This window comes from Rhinolophus sinicus, chromosome 17 (assembly GCF_057876585.1).
Source record: "Rhinolophus sinicus isolate RSI-liver-muscle chromosome 17, RSI-T2T, whole genome shotgun sequence".
In the NCBI taxonomy this organism is placed as follows: domain Eukaryota; kingdom Metazoa; phylum Chordata; class Mammalia; order Chiroptera; family Rhinolophidae; genus Rhinolophus; species Rhinolophus sinicus.
Window position 1 is genome coordinate 165,017,484 of NC_142517.1, and position 18,806 is coordinate 165,036,289.

General features: G+C 39.4%; 1 protein-coding gene and 1 long non-coding RNA gene across 5 annotated transcripts in view; one reads left to right on the top strand and one right to left on the bottom strand.

The window, feature by feature from the left end:
* Positions 1-7,825, bottom strand: part of LOC148754876 (uncharacterized) — a 493,335-nt gene extending 485,510 nt beyond the window's left edge. Inside the window, exon 1 of the long non-coding RNA XR_016019765.1 lies at positions 7,387-7,825. This is a non-coding gene — a long non-coding RNA (uncharacterized LOC148754876). The remainder of the gene's footprint in view (positions 1-7,386) is intronic.
* Positions 7,826-7,971: 146 nt separating this feature from the next.
* On the top strand, positions 7,972-17,240 carry HNRNPA3 (heterogeneous nuclear ribonucleoprotein A3). 4 transcript variants are annotated; one of them, XR_016019764.1, is made up of 12 exons: positions 7,985-8,143; positions 10,102-10,224; positions 10,312-10,458; positions 10,561-10,771; positions 11,086-11,175; positions 11,259-11,354; positions 11,445-11,522; positions 12,000-12,152; positions 13,026-13,148; positions 13,239-13,308; positions 13,401-15,974; positions 16,058-17,240. XR_016019764.1 is itself a non-coding variant. In XM_074338452.2 (11 exons), exons 1-10 carry the CDS (start codon positions 8,072-8,074, stop codon positions 13,289-13,291), a joined length of 1,080 nt encoding a protein of 359 aa, XP_074194553.2. In that variant the 5' UTR covers positions 7,972-8,071; the 3' UTR covers positions 13,292-13,308; positions 16,058-17,240. The 4 variants fall into 4 exon arrangements, 3 of the variants coding, with proteins under 3 accessions (XP_074194553.2, XP_019594883.3, XP_019594882.3); XM_074338452.2 differs by lacking the exon at positions 13,401-15,974 and having other exon boundaries at positions 7,972-8,077; XM_019739324.3 differs by lacking the exon at positions 16,058-17,240 and having other exon boundaries at positions 7,972-8,077; positions 13,401-14,536.
* The last annotated feature ends 1,566 nt before the right edge of the window (positions 17,241-18,806 follow it).

The following is an 18,806-nucleotide window of genomic DNA, read 5'->3' on the forward strand; positions in this document are numbered from 1 at the left end:
TCCTTCCTTCCTTCCTTCCTTCCTTCCTTCCTTCTCTCTCTCTGTCTCTCTTTCTTTCCTTTCTCTTTCTTTTTTTTCTTTTTCTTTCTTTGTCTGCTTCCTTCAGTTTGAATATAAACTTCATCAAAACAATGTAGGGAAGAAACTTTTCTGTACCCTTCAAGGTTCTTTCATCTGGTCTAATAATTAAATCTAAATAATTAAATTAGATTTATAAAACAACCAAATTTAATTGCATATGTATGTATGGGAACCCCACATACATGAGATGTTCAGAGACAAAAAGGGAAAATGAGGTATATATGGCATTCTGAGCTAAGGACGCGGCAACCACCTTGGGGCTTCAGAGGAGAGGAAAGTCATTGCAGATGTTCAGAATTAGTAGTTTGCCCTGTCATGAAGATAGTTCAAAAAGCTTATCTCTGATAATCTCTTATTATGGACAAGGCCTCTAACTCAAATCCTTCTAAATAGTTAAGTGAGGGGCAGAAGTTTCTCTTGAGCTCGCAGGGTCTCAATTGACTTCAGCTCAAAATAATCAGCATACCACAGTGGCACATCTTGGGGTGACTAATTCTGAATCCCTACAGCAAGGACTTTTGTCTTTTTTTTTTCCCTGGTGACATATCTCTAGCTCTCAAAACATTGTTAGGCATATGGCTGGTACTCAGTAAATATTTGTTAAATGAGTCAATGACTATAAATAATAAGTCACTTGCCCAATCTTGAACCAATTATTATAGCGAGAGGGATACAGTGTTCTAATTGACCAGGCCTACGTCAAATGCTGCCCCTGTGGTCAGCGATTGGATGAGCTCTCCCCGAACCACATGGTCTAAGAATGAGAAGTGGGTGGTTCCATAAGAAAACCAGAGTGTTATCACTAGATGCTAGGGAGGCAAAATCAGAGATATTCATCTCGAAAGATGTGACTAGGGAAATACAAGGAAGTCATTGTAAAAATCCTAATACAAAGATTTTAGCCTTTTCAAACATCCAAGTTGGGACCTATCTGAGAAACAATGTAGTCGTTGTGTAGGACTCATCAATACTTCTAGTATCAAATTACCTCCCCACGTTTTACATCACCCACCCACTGTGTGTGTGTGTGTGTGTGTGTGTGTGAAGGAGGGTGTGACCTCTTCCATCATCTCAATACACGGATCAGACCTGACCACTACTTCAGCCTCTCAGGAGGCATATACGAATTCCCTAAGGATTCATGTACCTCACTCACACCTTCTTTCCCAGGAAAGTAACCACTCCAGAGAGAGCAATGGGTGCATTTCACAAAGTCCCTCAGGAGGTTCCATACCTCAATGTTACAAAGCCTTATGGAAAAAGAGGGCAGAGGAAATGAAAGAAAGAAGGATCCAGAAGGAAGCACAGACAGTACTGAAAGGGAGAATCAATGTCCTTAATAAAAACAAGGGAGGAGAGCATCAAAAAAGAGGGACAGGCAGGAATGTCAATCCTGGGTTAGAGAGTTATGGACTGCACATTTGTGTCACCCCGCAAAACTCATGTTGAAACCATGCTTCCCAATATGATGGTATTGAGAGATGGGGCCTTTAGGGAGTAATAAGGTCATTAAGGTGGAACACCTATAATGGGATGAGTGTCCTTACAAAGAAGAAACACAAGAACTAGCTAGTGTGAGCCCTCTCTGTCATGTGAGGACACAGCAAGAAGACCGCCATCTGTAAACTAGGAAGAGGGCTCTCGCCAGAATGCGACCATACTGGAACCCCGACAGACTTCCCAGTCTCCAGAACTGTGAGAAGTGTTTTTTTAATTCACCCAGGCTGTGGGATTTTGTTAAAGCAGCCTGAACTGAGACAGGACGATTAACACTGAGAATAGGAAAATTAATTTGACAGTTAGATAATTATTTTGTGACCTTGGAGAAAGAGTTTCCTTAGCCTGAGGCAGAAACTAAATTATGAACACTTAACACATGAGTGGTTAATGAGGAAGTGGAGGTAAATCACAAAATGGTAAATGAATAAATTGCTCAAGAGAGTGAGAGCCTGCTCTGGGAACAGGGCACTACATTAGGAACCAGGACCAGCTCCGTAGGATATGACTTTTGCATCACACAGGACCTTGTGATCAGAAGGGTCCTGGGTGGCTTAATGCTCAGATGTCACTGCCTTAAAATTCTTAATACATTTGAACTTCGGTTTGCACTAGGTCCACAAATTATGCAGTAGGACAAGCAGGGCACTGAAGGGGACCCAAAATATTTCACTCATCGTTCATTCACTTATTTATTTAACAAATAAATGAATTGCCTATGTGGGGGCGGAGCCCCAGAGAGTGGTTTCCAGGCTCTCGGCCTCACATGGAAAGGTGTTGGCTCTGGTAGTAAATGGCCAACTGTGATTGCATGGCCATCAGCTGTGGCTAGTTGGCTGTCAGCTGTAACCAGTGAGCCATTGGCCACTAATATAACTGCTGTGGCTACGCTAGCGGAGGGAGAAGGAAGAGAAGAGAAAATGGGGCCTAGCAAGAAGATGGCGGCTGGGCTGGTGTGGATGGCGGTTTGCGGACAGTGTGGATCCAGCCTCCAGTGAGAGTATAGTGCCGCCAGAGAGAATATAGTGGTATGACTCCCCCATCTATGGCTCCGTGGGTGTTCCTTTTTGGCCTCACCATATCCTGCGTTCTTGTATGGGGAGCGGGAGCAGAGACCGAGCAGGGTCTCCCGCATGACAGCCTACTACAAGCCAGGCGCTCTAGTCGTCTCTGCAGACATAATGAAAAAGGCAGTGAGCATGGCAGCTGCATGACAAAAAAATCTTAAGGAAAGTCTGTTACTATACTTTCAAGAATATTAAAATGTAAATACAGCTAGCTATGACATGACATTCCCCCTCACTTCCTTTGTTGTATGGCCTATATAATCCTGGTAAATTTATTCAACTTCCCTAAACTCGAGTTTCCCCAAACAAAATTCAACCTAATCTAATTGGCTTTATTAAGTGATTCATAATCAGGCAGCAGCCCATCTAACAACTGGAAGGGCACACGCCATGGGTTGTACAAAACGGAAGGTTTTTATAGGCAGAAAGAGGGTGGACGAAGAAGTTAAGAGTGGATTATTTCAGGCAACGAGATACCTTCCCTTAGGGGAAGGCAGGGGATTTTATCAAGCAGATTACCTGCTAGTGTGGCTCAGGAAATTCCAGACTGATTGGTTTAAAATTCCACTCTTGGGAGAGACTGAAATGGCACTTAGGTTAGGTATTAAATCTGGGTTTGGTATCACAGGCTTTTTAACACAAGTGACGCCATTTTGGGCCTGTGGCTTTTCTTTTTAATAGCATCTAAAAAATGAGAATAATAGGACCTACTCCTAAGGTTGATAGGGGAATTAAATGAGATCAGGGACATAAGGTACTTAAACCAGTACAATATTTTAAGTGCTTAATAATGTGAGTTACTACAATGAATTTCCAGCACCTAGCATTGCCTGGTACATAGTAAGTGTTCAATAAATGAGTAGTTTGTTAAGTGGAAGTAAAAAGGAAATTTCAGATCAATGTAGAGTTTTATATATTTTCCCATCAATTAAGCAGATATGGAGATACACACACACACACACACACACACACACACACACACCCATACTTAAAGCATTATTAGCCCTAGAAGAAAATGTAAAAGGACATACAGATAATACTAAATTGTTGACTATGGTTAAATCTGTGTAATAGGATTTAAGGGAAGCAATTTTTGCTTTGTTTCTGTTTGTTTTACTTTATACACTCCTTATTTAAAAAACAAGATTTTAGAAAAATAAAGCTTTTGGTATATCATCTGAATATAGTAGCAGATAACAAAGCTTATAGTCTATTACAATTTCTCCCTTCTAAGAATTACTGTCCCATCCAAAATATTTTCATTCAATTTCCATTCTTTGTTTTTTTAGTTCTGAATCTGTCATAATTTGCTATTAATCTTGGAAAAATCAACTCCTTGATCTGCATTACAACTTCCTCATTCGTAAAATAAAGCACAGAATCCAGACAGTGCTTCCCAACTAGTGGACTATTGTAGCATCCAGCACAACACGGGCAGTGAGGATGCGAGAAGGGGCGGCTTGGGTTAAGTTTGTACGAAAGAAACAAACAGAGACTTAATGCAGTTAAATCTCCCAAAAGGCCAGGGGTCTCTCAGTCTCAGAGGACTGGAGCCCAGAATAAGGCCGACTGAAGGTTTTTATTGGTAGGTATACAAAAACAAGAAAGTAACATTGTTTCTTACATGGTCTGTGAGACTCATCCATCACAGCAGAAAAATGTTTATTCCAATCACCCTTTGTCTGTAAACAGCCGAAGCACAAGGTCCCATGATGTCTTACCTAAGGTATGTACCCTCTCAGGGTCAAGTCTCTCATATTGTAACAGCTCCGTTGGGATAAGTGAGAGAACTGATCTTTGTTGTCCTCATGACTTCTCCCACAAACAGCTGCGAGAGAAAAGGCAGAGCCTGCAACAGCTTTTCCCAGGCAGGGGGAAGGGGTGGCAAGGCTCCTTCCCATATTCTTCTAAGGCAGCTCATTGGGGGTCCCCACTCGGTTCCGCCTGGCTTAGGTTGTATCTCCCGTGAGATATCTTACCTGTCTTTGGTTGCAAACCATCTTTTGGGGACCAGACAGAGAGACATAAGGTGTAAACACAAGGATGGAACAGAGTCCCAGAAAGGCACAGTCTCACAGACTCTTCTTTCCTTAAGGAAAGACACCGGGGACAGTTGGCTAGGTTGTTGTGTGACTACAGACTATGGCATGCTGGTCTCCTGAATGTGGTGAGAAATTGACCCTTCCTGCAATGGAGCAGCTGAGCAGCCTGAACAGCCAGAGCAGCCTGGGACAGCACCTTTGGTAATGAACAGCCTTGTTTAAGGTGCCTCAGGGCAGCATGTGCAGAGCAGTCTGGGGCGGATGCCAAAGATGCAGCAAGTGCTGTGGACAACAACCAACACTCACAATTCTGCTGTCTGTGTGTGGCCAAGGATGCCTGCCATTTGGGCATCTATCTGCCAAGCACCCCACTGCTCAACATGGAGCAGACACATTCTGGAGCCAAGGTGTAAGTTTGTGATCCAGGTGCCTCAGGGTCATCTGTCAGAGGGTGGGAGAGGGGTCTGGGCAGAGTGCGGTTGCTGGCGGGCTCAGCTCCAGGCAATGCCCTCAATATTTGACTGAACATATAGTGGCTATTTCTACCCCTTTGTAACCATGCAGTCTTTTAATAACCCCAGATTAGCTGCTGACAACGCATGCATGTTCTGAAAGTTTGAGTTTCATTTTCAAAATCTTGATGTGAAAATGTTCTATTAGTTTGAAATCCATTTGCATTACCATATGAAATTGTATGAAATTGCAACACTGCATTTCACAATAAAAGAAAAGGAAGAGTTGTTTTTCTTTAAATAATTATAATTGTAAATTTTGAATGATGGTATAAAATGCTTTTAAATATTTTATCACCCACTTATGTGATCAGAGTCCCTCCCTGATAATTACTATTCAGAATATGAGATTATCATTAAGATCAGAAACTACATAAAGCCAATTCAACCATAAAACCTAATATCAATACATACTCATAGGACCAAGTTCAAGCCGGTCATTAAAATATGTGGAGAATTTTTATCTTAAAGTTTTATTCAAATTCAATTTATTTTATATAATTAAAAAATTTTATGAATCTTTTTAACTATCATTTAGACGCCTCCAAATCTCTTTATGTAACCTAGGGTGTTGTACAAAAACTGTAATTTTCTGTATGTGTTGTGATGTGAGAGAAGTTGAGAGGCCCTGATATAGACGATTTATAGTCTATCTGCCGCTCCATCCCCCCTTAGGATCCTTGACCCTGCTTCCTACCCCATATTCTCTCCTGTTTCTCACATCGCAGAAAGTCAGGGCTACAAGGACAAACAGCAGCCAAGGTTCAAGTTTGCGTCTAACAGGGTCAAGAACTCAAGCAGATACCATGTGGCCCAGGGGTGGGGGTAAACTCAGACAAAAGCATAAATAGTAGCTAATGTCTAAAAGAGTATGGGTGAACAACACATCTGGATGAATCCAAGTGGGAAGAATCCACATTTTACTAAAGGACAAAAGACTTGAATAAATGGACTGACTTACCATGTTCCTGGGTAGAAGTACTTAGTATCCCATCCCCTATCATGTATCAACTTAATGCAAGAATTTAATACAACTCAAAGAAGAAAGAATAACAGAAGTAACTGATTCTAAATCTTGGTTAGAAAACATCTAGCCAGACATGCCTTAAAGTGAAGCCAAGTGATGAATCTTCCTGATAACCTTTGCAGTGACTTGGGTGTGAATACTGAATACCATCTTCCTAAGATCTTTAACTTTGCGTTTTTCAACCTACTCAGAATTGAATCAGAAATCAAGTTATCCATGACTATTTCATAGTAATCAAACTCACAAAGCCTTGATACGTTAATGACACTAAGGGTACACATTTTCCCAGTGTTTCAAGTACTGTTGTTGGCTATCAGGAGTACCTGATGAGTAGAACACATCAGTTTGCTTGTGATATTGGAATCAGAGTGACAGGAGGAGGCTTGTTTGGAGGGTTATTTCATTCAAGTTACATTAAGGCTTGGTGACTGGTTTCTACCCTGGAACAGAGTACCTTTTATTCACATCTGCCAAATAAAAACCCTGTTTCGCTTGGGTAATGCTAGATAAACATTAACAAATTCTTATTTTTTGTGCTCCCTTTTTTCAAGCTCCAAGCAGACCATTTCCCATTCATTAACACAAACTGTTTTTTAAACAATTTACAATATCATTGATTAAATTTCTAACCTTTCCAAGGGAAGGATTGAACTTTAAAGGAGCTTTTGTATGGATTGCTACAATAAAATAAAAGGCATTTCTTAGCAGGGGAGGGAGACTTTTCAACTGTGGTCACTTTCATCAGTATCTTTGTTTAAACATGGATCTATAGATTGACGGCTGTCATGGGTGTTGGAGATAATCTAATATCATCCCCATTTTCATTAAAAAACAAAAACAAAACTGAATCTCAGTAGGGTCAAATGATTTAAAATCACTTAGCTAGGTAGAGAAACGATTACATCGCTAGTTTTTAACTCTTTAGATGACCTTGCTCATCATGCTTCACAACACAAACTTGAAGGTAAAAATTACTCGCAAATAGGTAGCACATCTGACTCTACTTTTTAAAGGTTGTAAATCATTCAATTCCTTAAATTCCATTCGCGAGAAAAGTTGCTTCAGCTTTCTTCACAGAAACTAGAAAAGGGTTAGATAATAGGGTCTATTATCTAAAGGGTTAGACAGATTTGAGATCGTTGAGTACCTGAGGAACTGACCTCAACCAGTCCTGCCTCAGCTCCTTAAAGGGTCAAGTTTCAGTTTGTCAGCCGCATTTTGAGGCCTTTCCAAAGTGCTCGTGATTCATGTATGTCGGTGTCGCAGGGATTTTTCAGTACGGTAGTAGGCGTCACAGTCACAGAAACGGGTCCCTGGCATTTGGAAACATGCGAGAAGCCGGGGAGCCAAAGGTCTTTCTGCGACTTTAAACTACAGGAGAGAAATGCGTGGTTTTACTCAAGCACGGCAACGGAATGAATTCGGAAATGGAGACCGAGAGGCCTACGTGGGGGAGGGGAAAATAAGCCCGAGAAGAAAGGGAAAGACCTTTTTCTCCGATGACGCGCGGTCACGAGGCGTTCTCCCGACGTGGGAGCTCCCCATTGGCTAAGGCCGAGTTGACGTTCCCGCAGCAGCCCTGGCGCGAACGACAGCGAGGGTGGCGCCGCTCTGGAAGTTGGCGAGTCGCGCGCGCTCCCGCGTTCTGCCACGCCCCCGCCCTCCGCCCGCCAACCCGCTCCTCCAGTCCCACTTCGCGCCCAGACGGCCACGCCCCTTTCCTAACTCGCCCCTCCTCCATCAGGCCGGCGGCGCGCGGAAAGCGCGTCACGTGACGACTGGCCCCGCCTCTTCCTCTCGGTCCCATATTGAACTCGAGTTGGAAGAGGCGAGTCCGGTCTCAAAATGGAGGTAAAACCGCCGCCCGGTCGCCCCCAGCCCGACTCCGGCCGTCGCCGTCGCCGCCGGGGGGAGGAGGTATTAGGGGGAGAGCGGGGGGTTGATGGGTAGTGGCCCGCATGGGGGGGCCTGGCTCGGTGGGAGCGGGGAGGCCGGGTGGACGGGTTGGCAGTCCCGCGCTCTGCGTTGAGACGGGCGGCGGGAGGGGGAGGGGAGCGGACCCTGGGAGGCCTGCTCTGGGTCCCTCGCCCGGATCGCTTTCTCCTTCGGCTGCACAGGTGGCTTCTTGGAGGTACAGCTTGGCTGGGGAGACCTCGGGAGGGCAGTCAGCTCGCCGGCCATGCGGCCTCTGATTTGAGGTCGAGGGCGGCATGGCGGGCCTGAGCGGGAGCGGTTGAGAGGAGGCGGTGGGGGAGGGGAGGGACGAGCAGGCACATCCGGGCGAGCAGGCGGGCGGAGGCCACATTGACATTGATCCGCTGCCGCGTTACGAAATGGCGCATTGGCCCGCAATGGCCGCCGCCTCACTCCGCCACCAGGAAAGAGCGCGGATTGGAAGGAAGAGGGAGGAAGGCGGCCCGGCAGAAAATGCCGCAAATGGCCTCCAAGCTTGGGGCGCCCGTGCTTTTTCTGAAGTTCTGTGGTCGCGTTTTAGGCCTTACATCTTTATAGGCGTCTAGAATTTAATTCTCTGCCTTTTCTTCGCAGCATCCAGTTGAAAATACATTTTTTTTTAAGTTTGCTGCTTTATAAATACTTCCCGATCTGCTATTGTTGCTAAAAACTCAGAAATATACATATCTTCGCGCGATTCTCACTAAGAATTTAGGTGTGGATGTAAAACAGGAACTTGAGAATTTTTGATCTCCATTTTTCCCATTTTTCTGATGGGTCGGCTCTGGTTATAGCTTCCTGGATTTTTGTTTTAGAGGACTGAAACCACGGTTGAATTTTTCATGTAATTGAGATATTTATGTGGCTTATAGTGTTTTTTTTAGTCAGTTTTGTGTGTTGTTTATTAAATGTGTTTAACCAAGACGTGAAAAGATGAGAGTAAGTGAATTAATGCGTTAGATAATCGTGTAACTTTTTTTTTTGGTAACATGCGACAGTCTTCACATTAAATGCTTTAACGTCTCTTTTAGAAGACACAGGAAGACATTAGAATGTAAACGAGCCTATTTAAGGACTGGATGAACGGGTACCTTGCGTGGGTTAAACGGCGATTCATGTAATTTGTTAAAGAACTGGTTAAATTGTAAAACAATTCGGTCCACATCTTAACTTTTTTTTTTAAATCTCCATTTGTTTTATTGTGTTCCATTCTTTTCAAGCTATTGGTCCAACTTGCCCTTTTTGTGATCCTATAAGATGTTGTATTTGAAGGTTTTGCCATGTGATACAGTGCCAATAGGTAATTTTTGCAGCACATGACCTAGAACAAATTGGCTACAGGAAGCTATTAAGATGTGTGTTGGATTTTTTTCATATTTTGGGGGGGAGATGTTAGTTTAGCTATCTTAACATCTTGATTTGCCTGAAACTTCAGAATTTCTCTAAATTTGCCATGCAAGACTTTTAAGTTGTACGTCACAGCTTTGTGGTTTAATATTAAATGCTTGTTGGGGTTTAGACTGAGGAGGGAAGACATGAAAAGAAATAGATGGTTGAAACACTGCAACACTGGTTTCTTAGAAAATGTGATTTCTCAGTAGCAACATCTGAAAAACAATCTATTCCAGGTACTTTTGTAGCTTAAAATTACAGGACTTTTGATTCTGGGATTCCCTTGGACTTCAGTTTAGTTGAAGTGATGTTGGTATTTTTGAAAGTCTGGTTATAGGTTTTCTTGGTATTTTGGTTCCTGTACTAAGTTGATGTGATTTGTATGATTCTATTCCAGTTTTTAACTACACAAAGTGTTAATGGGTACAGAAGTTGATACTGAATTTATTTGTAGCAGATCAAAGGCCGTGTATCTTTCTTAGCAATTCACATACTAAAAATAATTAAAATTTATTGGTTTGTTTCCTCAGGGCCATGATCCAAAGGAACCAGAGCAGTTGAGAAAACTGTTTATTGGTGGTCTGAGCTTTGAAACTACAGATGATAGTTTAAGAGAACATTTTGAGAAATGGGGCACACTCACGGATTGTGTGGTAAGTTACTAAAAGGAACAAAAAAAAGTTTCTTAGGGGCAGGACTTGTGGAGGTATGTTTTTATGTTTAAAATTTTTATTTTGTAGGTGATGAGAGATCCCCAAACAAAACGTTCCAGGGGCTTTGGTTTTGTTACTTACTCTTGTGTTGAAGAGGTGGATGCAGCGATGTGTGCTCGACCACACAAGGTTGATGGGCGTGTAGTGGAACCAAAGAGAGCTGTTTCTAGAGAGGTATTTGTTAATACCATGTTGTATAACGTGAAATTGTTGTAAAAAGTTGTTCTTTTGACATATATGTGTATATATATATGTATTTTTTTTTTTTACTTGTAGGATTCTGTAAAGCCTGGTGCCCATCTAACAGTGAAGAAAATTTTTGTTGGTGGTATTAAAGAAGATACAGAAGAATATAATTTGAGAGACTACTTTGAAAAGTATGGCAAGATTGAAACCATAGAAGTTATGGAAGACAGGCAGAGTGGGAAAAAAAGAGGATTTGCTTTTGTAACTTTTGATGATCATGATACAGTTGATAAAATTGTTGGTAAGTAGCAATTTTTCAGAACTTGAGTGAGAAAGTAGAAATGGCTTTCTATTCTACACTAAATTTGTTTAATTGCTTATAATTTTGTATTGTGCATAATAGCATATAAAGTGTATATAGTTCAGTTTACATAAAGTGATTACACTTGTGTGACCAGTGTCCGGATCAAGAAACAAGTGTTAATATTCCCTCATCCCCACTCAAGTCACTACTTTTTTGATGATACGTTAATTATGTAGTGCTAAAGGATATCATTTATATGTGCTTTTTCAAACATCAAATAACATGTTTGTTTAATTTAAAAAAATTTTTAGTTCAGAAATACCACACTATTAATGGGCATAATTGTGAAGTGAAAAAGGCCCTTTCTAAACAAGAAATGCAGTCTGCTGGATCGCAAAGAGGTGAGTAGTACCGTATGTACTTACACAATAAATGTGAGTGGTGTTTGTAAGGTTCTTAAATGTCTTCCTTGCCTGTGTTAAAGGTCGTGGAGGTGGATCTGGCAACTTTATGGGTCGCGGAGGAAACTTTGGAGGTGGTGGGGGTAACTTTGGCCGCGGTGGAAACTTTGGTGGAAGAGGTAGGATGGTTCTCTTATTTCTAAGTACATAGCTACATAAAATTTATTGGTAAGTTGAATGTATACTTTTGATTCATACCTTTTCCTCAGGAGGCTATGGTGGTGGAGGTGGCAGCAGAGGTAGTTATGGAGGAGGTGATGGTGGATATAATGGATTTGGAGGTGATGGTAAGTTTTTTTAAAAAATTGGTGTTTGATATTTTGACTTTGTTTCCTATGCTTTATTGAAAATTAAGTATTTTTATTTTTTTAATTTCAGTCAAAGCTTGGCATGGTTTGACAGTTAAAGTATGTTCTAAATTAATACTATAGAAGATTTGCCTTTTTTCCTCTTAAGATTTAACATTAGCCTGTCATTTCTGGCATATAAGATTTATTGTACTAGTTAGTTGAGCAGGCATTATGTCTCAGAGAAGACTCCACTACTTTCCTTAGTGAACTTGAAAGAAAAAAGTTTTTAATGTCAAAAGATACTTAAGCATTCATATTAAATTTCTTACCAGCTCAGATTCTTAGGGTTCTTTTAACCAGGATTTAGTGTTAAGTCAACTTACTGGCTTATTTTCCAGTGGTTTAAATTAATATAAACTAGAGCTCAACAACTTGACCCTCTGTATGTTTTTTGTGTGACCCAACTTTTTTTAGGTGGCAACTATGGCGGTGGTCCTGGCTACAGCAGTAGAGGAGGCTATGGTGGTGGTGGTGGAGGGCCGGGCTACGGAAACCAAGGAGGCGGTGGATATGGCGGCGGCGGTGGTGGAGGAGGATATGATGGTTACAATGAAGGGAATTTTGGCGGTAAGTTTTCACTTGTTTCCAATATTCCTTATTTATAGTTCTGTTACAGATGTTTGAAAGTGTTAAAACAGCATTTGGTCAGATTTCATGTAGAAAATACTCGATGGGTAATTGAACTGATTTTTCTTACTTCGCTGGTTAATTAGTAAATTGGTGAAATATATTCAACTCTGTTTTGTAGTCAAAATGGGCATTAATGTATGGCCAGGATTTTAACTCTAAGCACTTCTAAGCTGGACATACGGGAACTATAACTTGAATGTGCACACATGTTAAAATGAAAAGGGTGTCGTCTGGCATCTAAGTTACTTTGAGTCTGAATGTGTCTCAGATACATTTTGTTCCATGATACTGTGTTTGGGAGAGCTTTGTTATGAATGTACTGAGTTTTGTTGGACTGTATTAATGTATCAACAACTTTTTCTCTTTTTTAACGTGCGTGTATTGCTTTTATTATAATTATGGTTCAGGTTTTTCTTAACAGTACATTTAGAATAACCTTGTTACTGATTTCAAAGTTGTATTGCATCAGAATTAGAGTGAATCAAACTAACAGTTTGATGGTATTAATGGTATGAAGGAGAGAACATGTGCTAGAGTGCGGCATCAAATATAAACAAAACACGGCAGCTGTGTAGATATGTACTCTTGGGACTATCCTCCACCTCTTGTTTTCACTTTTCCTAGCCATGCCTGAGGTCTGCTAATGATCCTCTTGTTTGTGGTAGAGAGAGTTTTGTAGCTCTCTCTTCAAATGGTTGCATATGAGTATTGTAGAGTGCTGCTGTGGTTGTCAAAAAATAAGTACATATATTAGAAGAGGGAATTAATTATTGTGTGAGTCCACCACAAATAAAACCTTTGTAATTACAGGTAACTATGGTGGTGGTGGGAACTACAATGATTTTGGAAATTATAGTGGACAACAACAATCCAATTATGGACCCATGAAGGGGGGCAGTTTTGGTGGAAGAAGCTCGGGCAGTCCCTATGGTGGTAAATAAATTTTTTCATCAAAATTTTTCATAGCCTTCTTAATTTAAAAACTCATGTATATTTAAAAACTTGCTACGTGTATATTTCCAGGTGGTTATGGATCTGGTGGTGGAAGTGGTGGATATGGTAGCAGAAGGTTCTAAAAACTCAGCAGAAAAGGGTAGGTATCTTTAAATTTTAATTATGATGATAAAGCATATGTGGAACTGTTCACTGAGTGTAATAATTTTTTTATCCTGTATTATTCAACAGGCTACAGTTCTTAGCAGGAGAGAGAGCGAGGAGTTGTCAGGAAAGCTGCAGGTTACTTTGAGACAGTCGTCCCAAATGCATTAGAGGAACTGTAAAAATCTGCCACAGAAGGAACGATGATCCATAGTCAGAAAAGTTACTGCAGCTTAAACAGGAAACCCTTCTTGTTCAGGACTGTCATAGCCACAGTTTGCAAAAAGTGCAGCTATTGATTAATGCAATGTAGTGTCAATTAGATGTACATTCCTGAGGTCTTTTATCTGTTGTAGCTTTGTCTTTTTCTTTTTCTTTTCATTACATCAGGTATATTGCCCTGTAAATTGTGGTAGTGGTACCAGGAATAAAAAATTAAGGAATTTTTAACTTTTCAATATTTGTGTAGTTCAGTTTTTCTACATTTTAGTACAGAAACTTTAACAAAATGCAGTTTTGAAGGTGTTTCCTTGTGAGTTAACAAGTAAAGAAGATCATTGTTAATTACTATTTTGTATGAATTTTGCTAAAGTTAACTGTAAAGAAACACCTGCTGACTTGCAGTTAAGGGGAATCTATTCTCCCCATTTCCAAACCATGAAATAAATGGGCTCTGACATGTGGAGAGAATAGATATTTGTATGTTTGCAATGTGTGTTTTAGATAAATAGAATTGGGTATTTAAATTAGCATATTTGTGACTTCAATAGCATTAAGACTTACCTTCAAATGAAAAATCTCAAAATTCCGTTTTGGTTTTGTGCATTTTCTTTTAAAATGTAATGACGATTTTAGTGTGTTAGATTTGCTGCGAGTCCTAGCTGTGTTTAGAACATCTCCATCCTACATTCACCTTGGTCACATGTGAACTGCTGCCATAGTTTTACTTGGGTGTAAGAAAATGTCTACTGCCCTCTTTAGATTCTGGAAAGGGGTAGTGGATGTTTTCCCTTTCCTCCTACATTAAAAACATTCTCTAAAAAACTTCGAAGTAATAGGACCACTAAGTCTGCTGTATCTGAGCAAATTAGTGGCTACCCTTTTTTCCTTTTTAAAGCACAAGAGACCCACAAATCTTCAGTTATTTTCCTTGGTTTAATATATTTTTTTGATACAAGCTCTCAAAGCAAGAGAATAAAAATCATGCATTGTTGAACCCTTAACTGGCTGGCATGCTTTACTGTTTGTACCCTCTACATTTTACTGGATGAACCAAGGGCAGTCTAGCTATAATCGTCCCAAATGACTTAATGCGGTAGAAATGTACCACACTTGCTTAGGACAAGCTTCTCACTTACCAAAGACATGGATTCAGATTTGGATGGTCAGTTCTTACTCAAAATCCCAGAGAACACACTGTTATTCCACGTGTATGCTTGAACCTAAATCATGTTGGTATGAGCTAATTTGTTTGGAAGACCCTGGTTGAGATTTTTAGGTAATGAGGTCATATATATATAAATCAATGTCTACTGTTGCGCCAGCCTACTGCTTACAATTTCATTTGAGCCCTGAGTATGTGCCCTACTGTTACTATTTGGCAGTTGAAAATTGAATTCAAGATTATTTTTGTTTTAAGAGGTACTAAGCAAAACAAGCAATAAAAAGGGGAATGGGGCGTGCTAGTGTTTGCATATGCTCTCTTGTTGCTCTAATTCTGTGCCTCTGCATTAATATTTGGATGCATGCAATGCCAGCATGGAAATCGGTCTTCACAGATACTGCAGTTTTCCAGAAAACACTCACAAACCAATAAATGTAACAGACAACATGCCATTTGTTAATGGACATATGTATAAGCAGTGTAGAAAATAGGCAAATACTAGAAACTGGTTAAGTCTTTAACAACTTCAAGTGTGGTTATATAAATGGACACTGTCAATGTTTAGAACTTAAACCTGGGTACCTGGTCAAAATAATGCTTGGGAAACATTTTATTAAAATTGAGCTCAATTGTCTCAAGTTCTTTCATTCACATAATAAAGGTTGAAGGAGTGGGGGAGATTAACATTTCTTGTTTCTATGTTTGTGGACTTGTTTGACACAACCTTGACAGTATCCTTTAATGGCATATGAAGTTAATTGTACTGTTAACAAACTTTCTATGTTCTGGAACTAGTTTAATAGTGAAAATATTTTCAGTAAGTTGATGTTTGCAACCTATAAGCAGGTGAAATGTGTGTGTGACCTGTTTATAAGTTGTATTAGCTTAGTTCTTGTGAACAGTGTGGAAAAGTCAGCCATGAGGAGAGCGATTTAACCAGCTTTAAAGGACCTAAGATGTGCTTTTTGAGCACAGTGGATCAAACGAGACTCACTAAGACAGGACTTCAGCAGCCTTTTGAGTATGGACAAGTCAGCATAAATAAAGAATGACAAGGCAGCAGCAAGAGCTTCAACTACAGAGAAGTGAAGGCATAAGATACTATGGTGATAGTGAGCAACTTTCCAAAAGCTAGTTAAATCTGCTTATTGCAACTGAAATATCGAAGAAAGTCTAGCAGGAAGGAGCTCTTCGTCTTTTGGAACATCAATGAGAGCTAGTTGCCACAGTCACTAGGTCTAGCATTTAGACCTGCGAGGAAGGGCAATAAGCATTAGGTAAGGCTTGAATTTGAATTTTTTCACTAATTAAAGAGGTTTTTTTTGTAAAGCAAGGTAAGAGTAATCTTTTTGATTTGCAGGTTGAATGAGAACCCACTTGCCTAAATGAGGAATGTCTTTTCTACCATCTTAAATACGAAGGTTTCTGGCTGGGTAAGGTTTGTAGCACACAGTAAAATCTGATGACACCATTTGTTTCCCTACAAATTGATATTACACATTTTAAACTATTAGCTAATATAAGCAGAATTATTCAGTTAAAACTTTATCTTGGAACCATATCCAACACGTTTTAAACAGGTTTTTAAATTTCCCTGCAATAACCGCAAGTGTTCAGTATTGAGTGAGATGTGGCCTCTTGTACAGTTCATTGTTGGTGTCTTTAGGGTAAAGTCATTTTTTGATGAGAAAAGGAGTGACCTCAAATTTTGCAGTTTTTGTAACAAGGTTGACTTAGTTGTAACAGAAGGATTAAACTGCCAATCCTCGTTCTAGGAAAAACCTTGGGGTTTGATTCAGATGTAAAAATGGTCTTCATTCAAGTGACCTCATATAAAGTTCTCTTGCATATAAAGTTGGATTTATTTGGACTAATTGGATAAATTTTTGGTTCTTTTAGGGGTTCTTTTGGTGGTTTAACCTGTTAACCAGAAGCAGTGGGGGCCTAATTACACTTACGTTCCCTTTTAAAGACTTCCCAAAGAATAAACTTAATTACTATTCAAATCAGTTGCTGATATCATAAGGGCTATTGCTGCCCCAAAAGGGTTTGTTAAAAATTGAGATTTGATGTAAATTAAGTTTTTAAAACACTTGAAATAGATGCTTAAAATAAAACTAGGTTCTAAATTATGACATCTTTTTATAAACAGCAGTAGTCACTTTGCCAGAGTTTGTCAGAAAATGACTGGTTGGCTCTCTGTTTATCTAAATCAGGACTGAATTTCTACACATCACCATAGCATGAGGTGTTGAACAAGGTAATTAGCCTTTTATTGGTAAATTTTCTTTACAACATGGTTTTAGTGAAGCGAATTTCATAGGATAGGAAACACTTGTTTAAAGTAAAGGCATTGTTCTTTACAGTTCATTTCTTTATGAAATAAAGTGCTTTTATTTAAATGTTTCACTGTCATTTCTGAAAATAAGATGCTTTTAAGTCACAGCGCCAGTAAACAAGTTCCTGAGGGAAGTGGTCAAGACAAACTTCTGCACTGATTTTTTTGTCAAAGCAACTCACACTGTTCAAAAAAACAAAAACACCTTCATTTACACTCAGTGTCCTAAAGAAGAAAATTTGTTACAGAATTGAACAACTGAAATAAGCTTGGTTTTAAGAGTTACAGTGTAGAAGCCACAATTCGAAACGTTTCCAGTTATTGACAGTATCTCTTGGAGTTCCAGTAATGTCACAAAGTAAGGAATAAGCATGCTAATTAATGTGCAGGGGGTAATGTAAGGATTGTTAGCCTATATAAGTTTAAAATTTAAATGTTTTCTGATTTTTAAGATTTAAGAGGTGGCCTGTAATGGATTCAAATGTTTCATTTGTAGTATAATGAAATGTTTACAGAAAGATAACTTTTTCATTAAAATATTTTTAGAAATGTGTGTGTGGTTTTGTCGCTTCACAATGTTCATGTGACATAAATGTTATAGGTGAATATTACTTTACCAGTGAGTAATAAAATAGGAAACTTGGAATGAGCCTTCACATGGCAGTTAATTTAAAGAATGGATTGTATTCAATGGAAAGAAAACATGACATTGGAAATAGGTGTGGGAAAAAATTTTACACACTAAGCTATGGCCATTTAAGGAATTCAGTCTTGGATGATGAGAGGAATCATTTTGGGGAGAAAAGGTAAGGATAGATTAAGTGAAAACAGTTTGGGAGGATAAAAGGTGGTTCCTTCCAGATGAAGTATTGGGTTTCTTAAGAAAGGCATTGTATTGATTGAGCATTTTGTGCTCTGGGTTGGGGAAAAAAGCTTTCATGAAGTCTAGTCAAACAAGTGCTGCAATTTAAACCGAGTAAAGATACTAGGTTGGTACAAAAGCAATTGCAGTTTAAAAGGTTAAAAATTGGGAAAACCACAATTACTTGTGCACCAACCTAATAAAGTTCTATAAGTTTGTGAGGTGGGGTTTTGAGAAATGTGATTTAAAAAATTTTTGTAACAAGTATGGATTCTTAGCATCAATAGCTGTTAATGTAAGGGAAACAGGTGAAGCCATGGAATTTTTAGGTGTTAACGGGATTGGAACATATTTTGCTTGTATTCAACACTTCATTTCATAGTATATATAGTGGTTTTATATTCTGCAGCTGTGTAAGAACCTTATAATTCCAGTCTAATACTTTAATCCCAAAGTAATTCAGGACAAGTGGATTTCATTTCCACCAAAATAAGTATACTTTCTCAGAATGAAAATACATTTGTTAAATGAAACTGCAAAATATTGAGGTAACAGACCAGTTAAATATTTTGAAGATCAGTGGGTTTTGTTCTTTTGCAAAAATTGGATCCTGTTAATATGTTAGCTTGGTTTAACTTAAATTGAATAGAAGGTACCAAGGGTTAGGACAATAAGGTAATAGGTAAAACACCATTTTTGCTTATCACATTTTCAAAGGTGTATGGAGAGCTGCATTCATGTGGTAGTTTTCAGTACGGTGCCCATTGAATGAGCACCATACTGAAAGCTAACTAGGAAATGGATTTACTCATTTACAAAATTTACTAACAGATACGTAAGGGTGTTGAGTTTTAAAAGAAAATGGTTAAATTTTACTACGTCTATAACCATTGCAATTAGTTGAAGGGC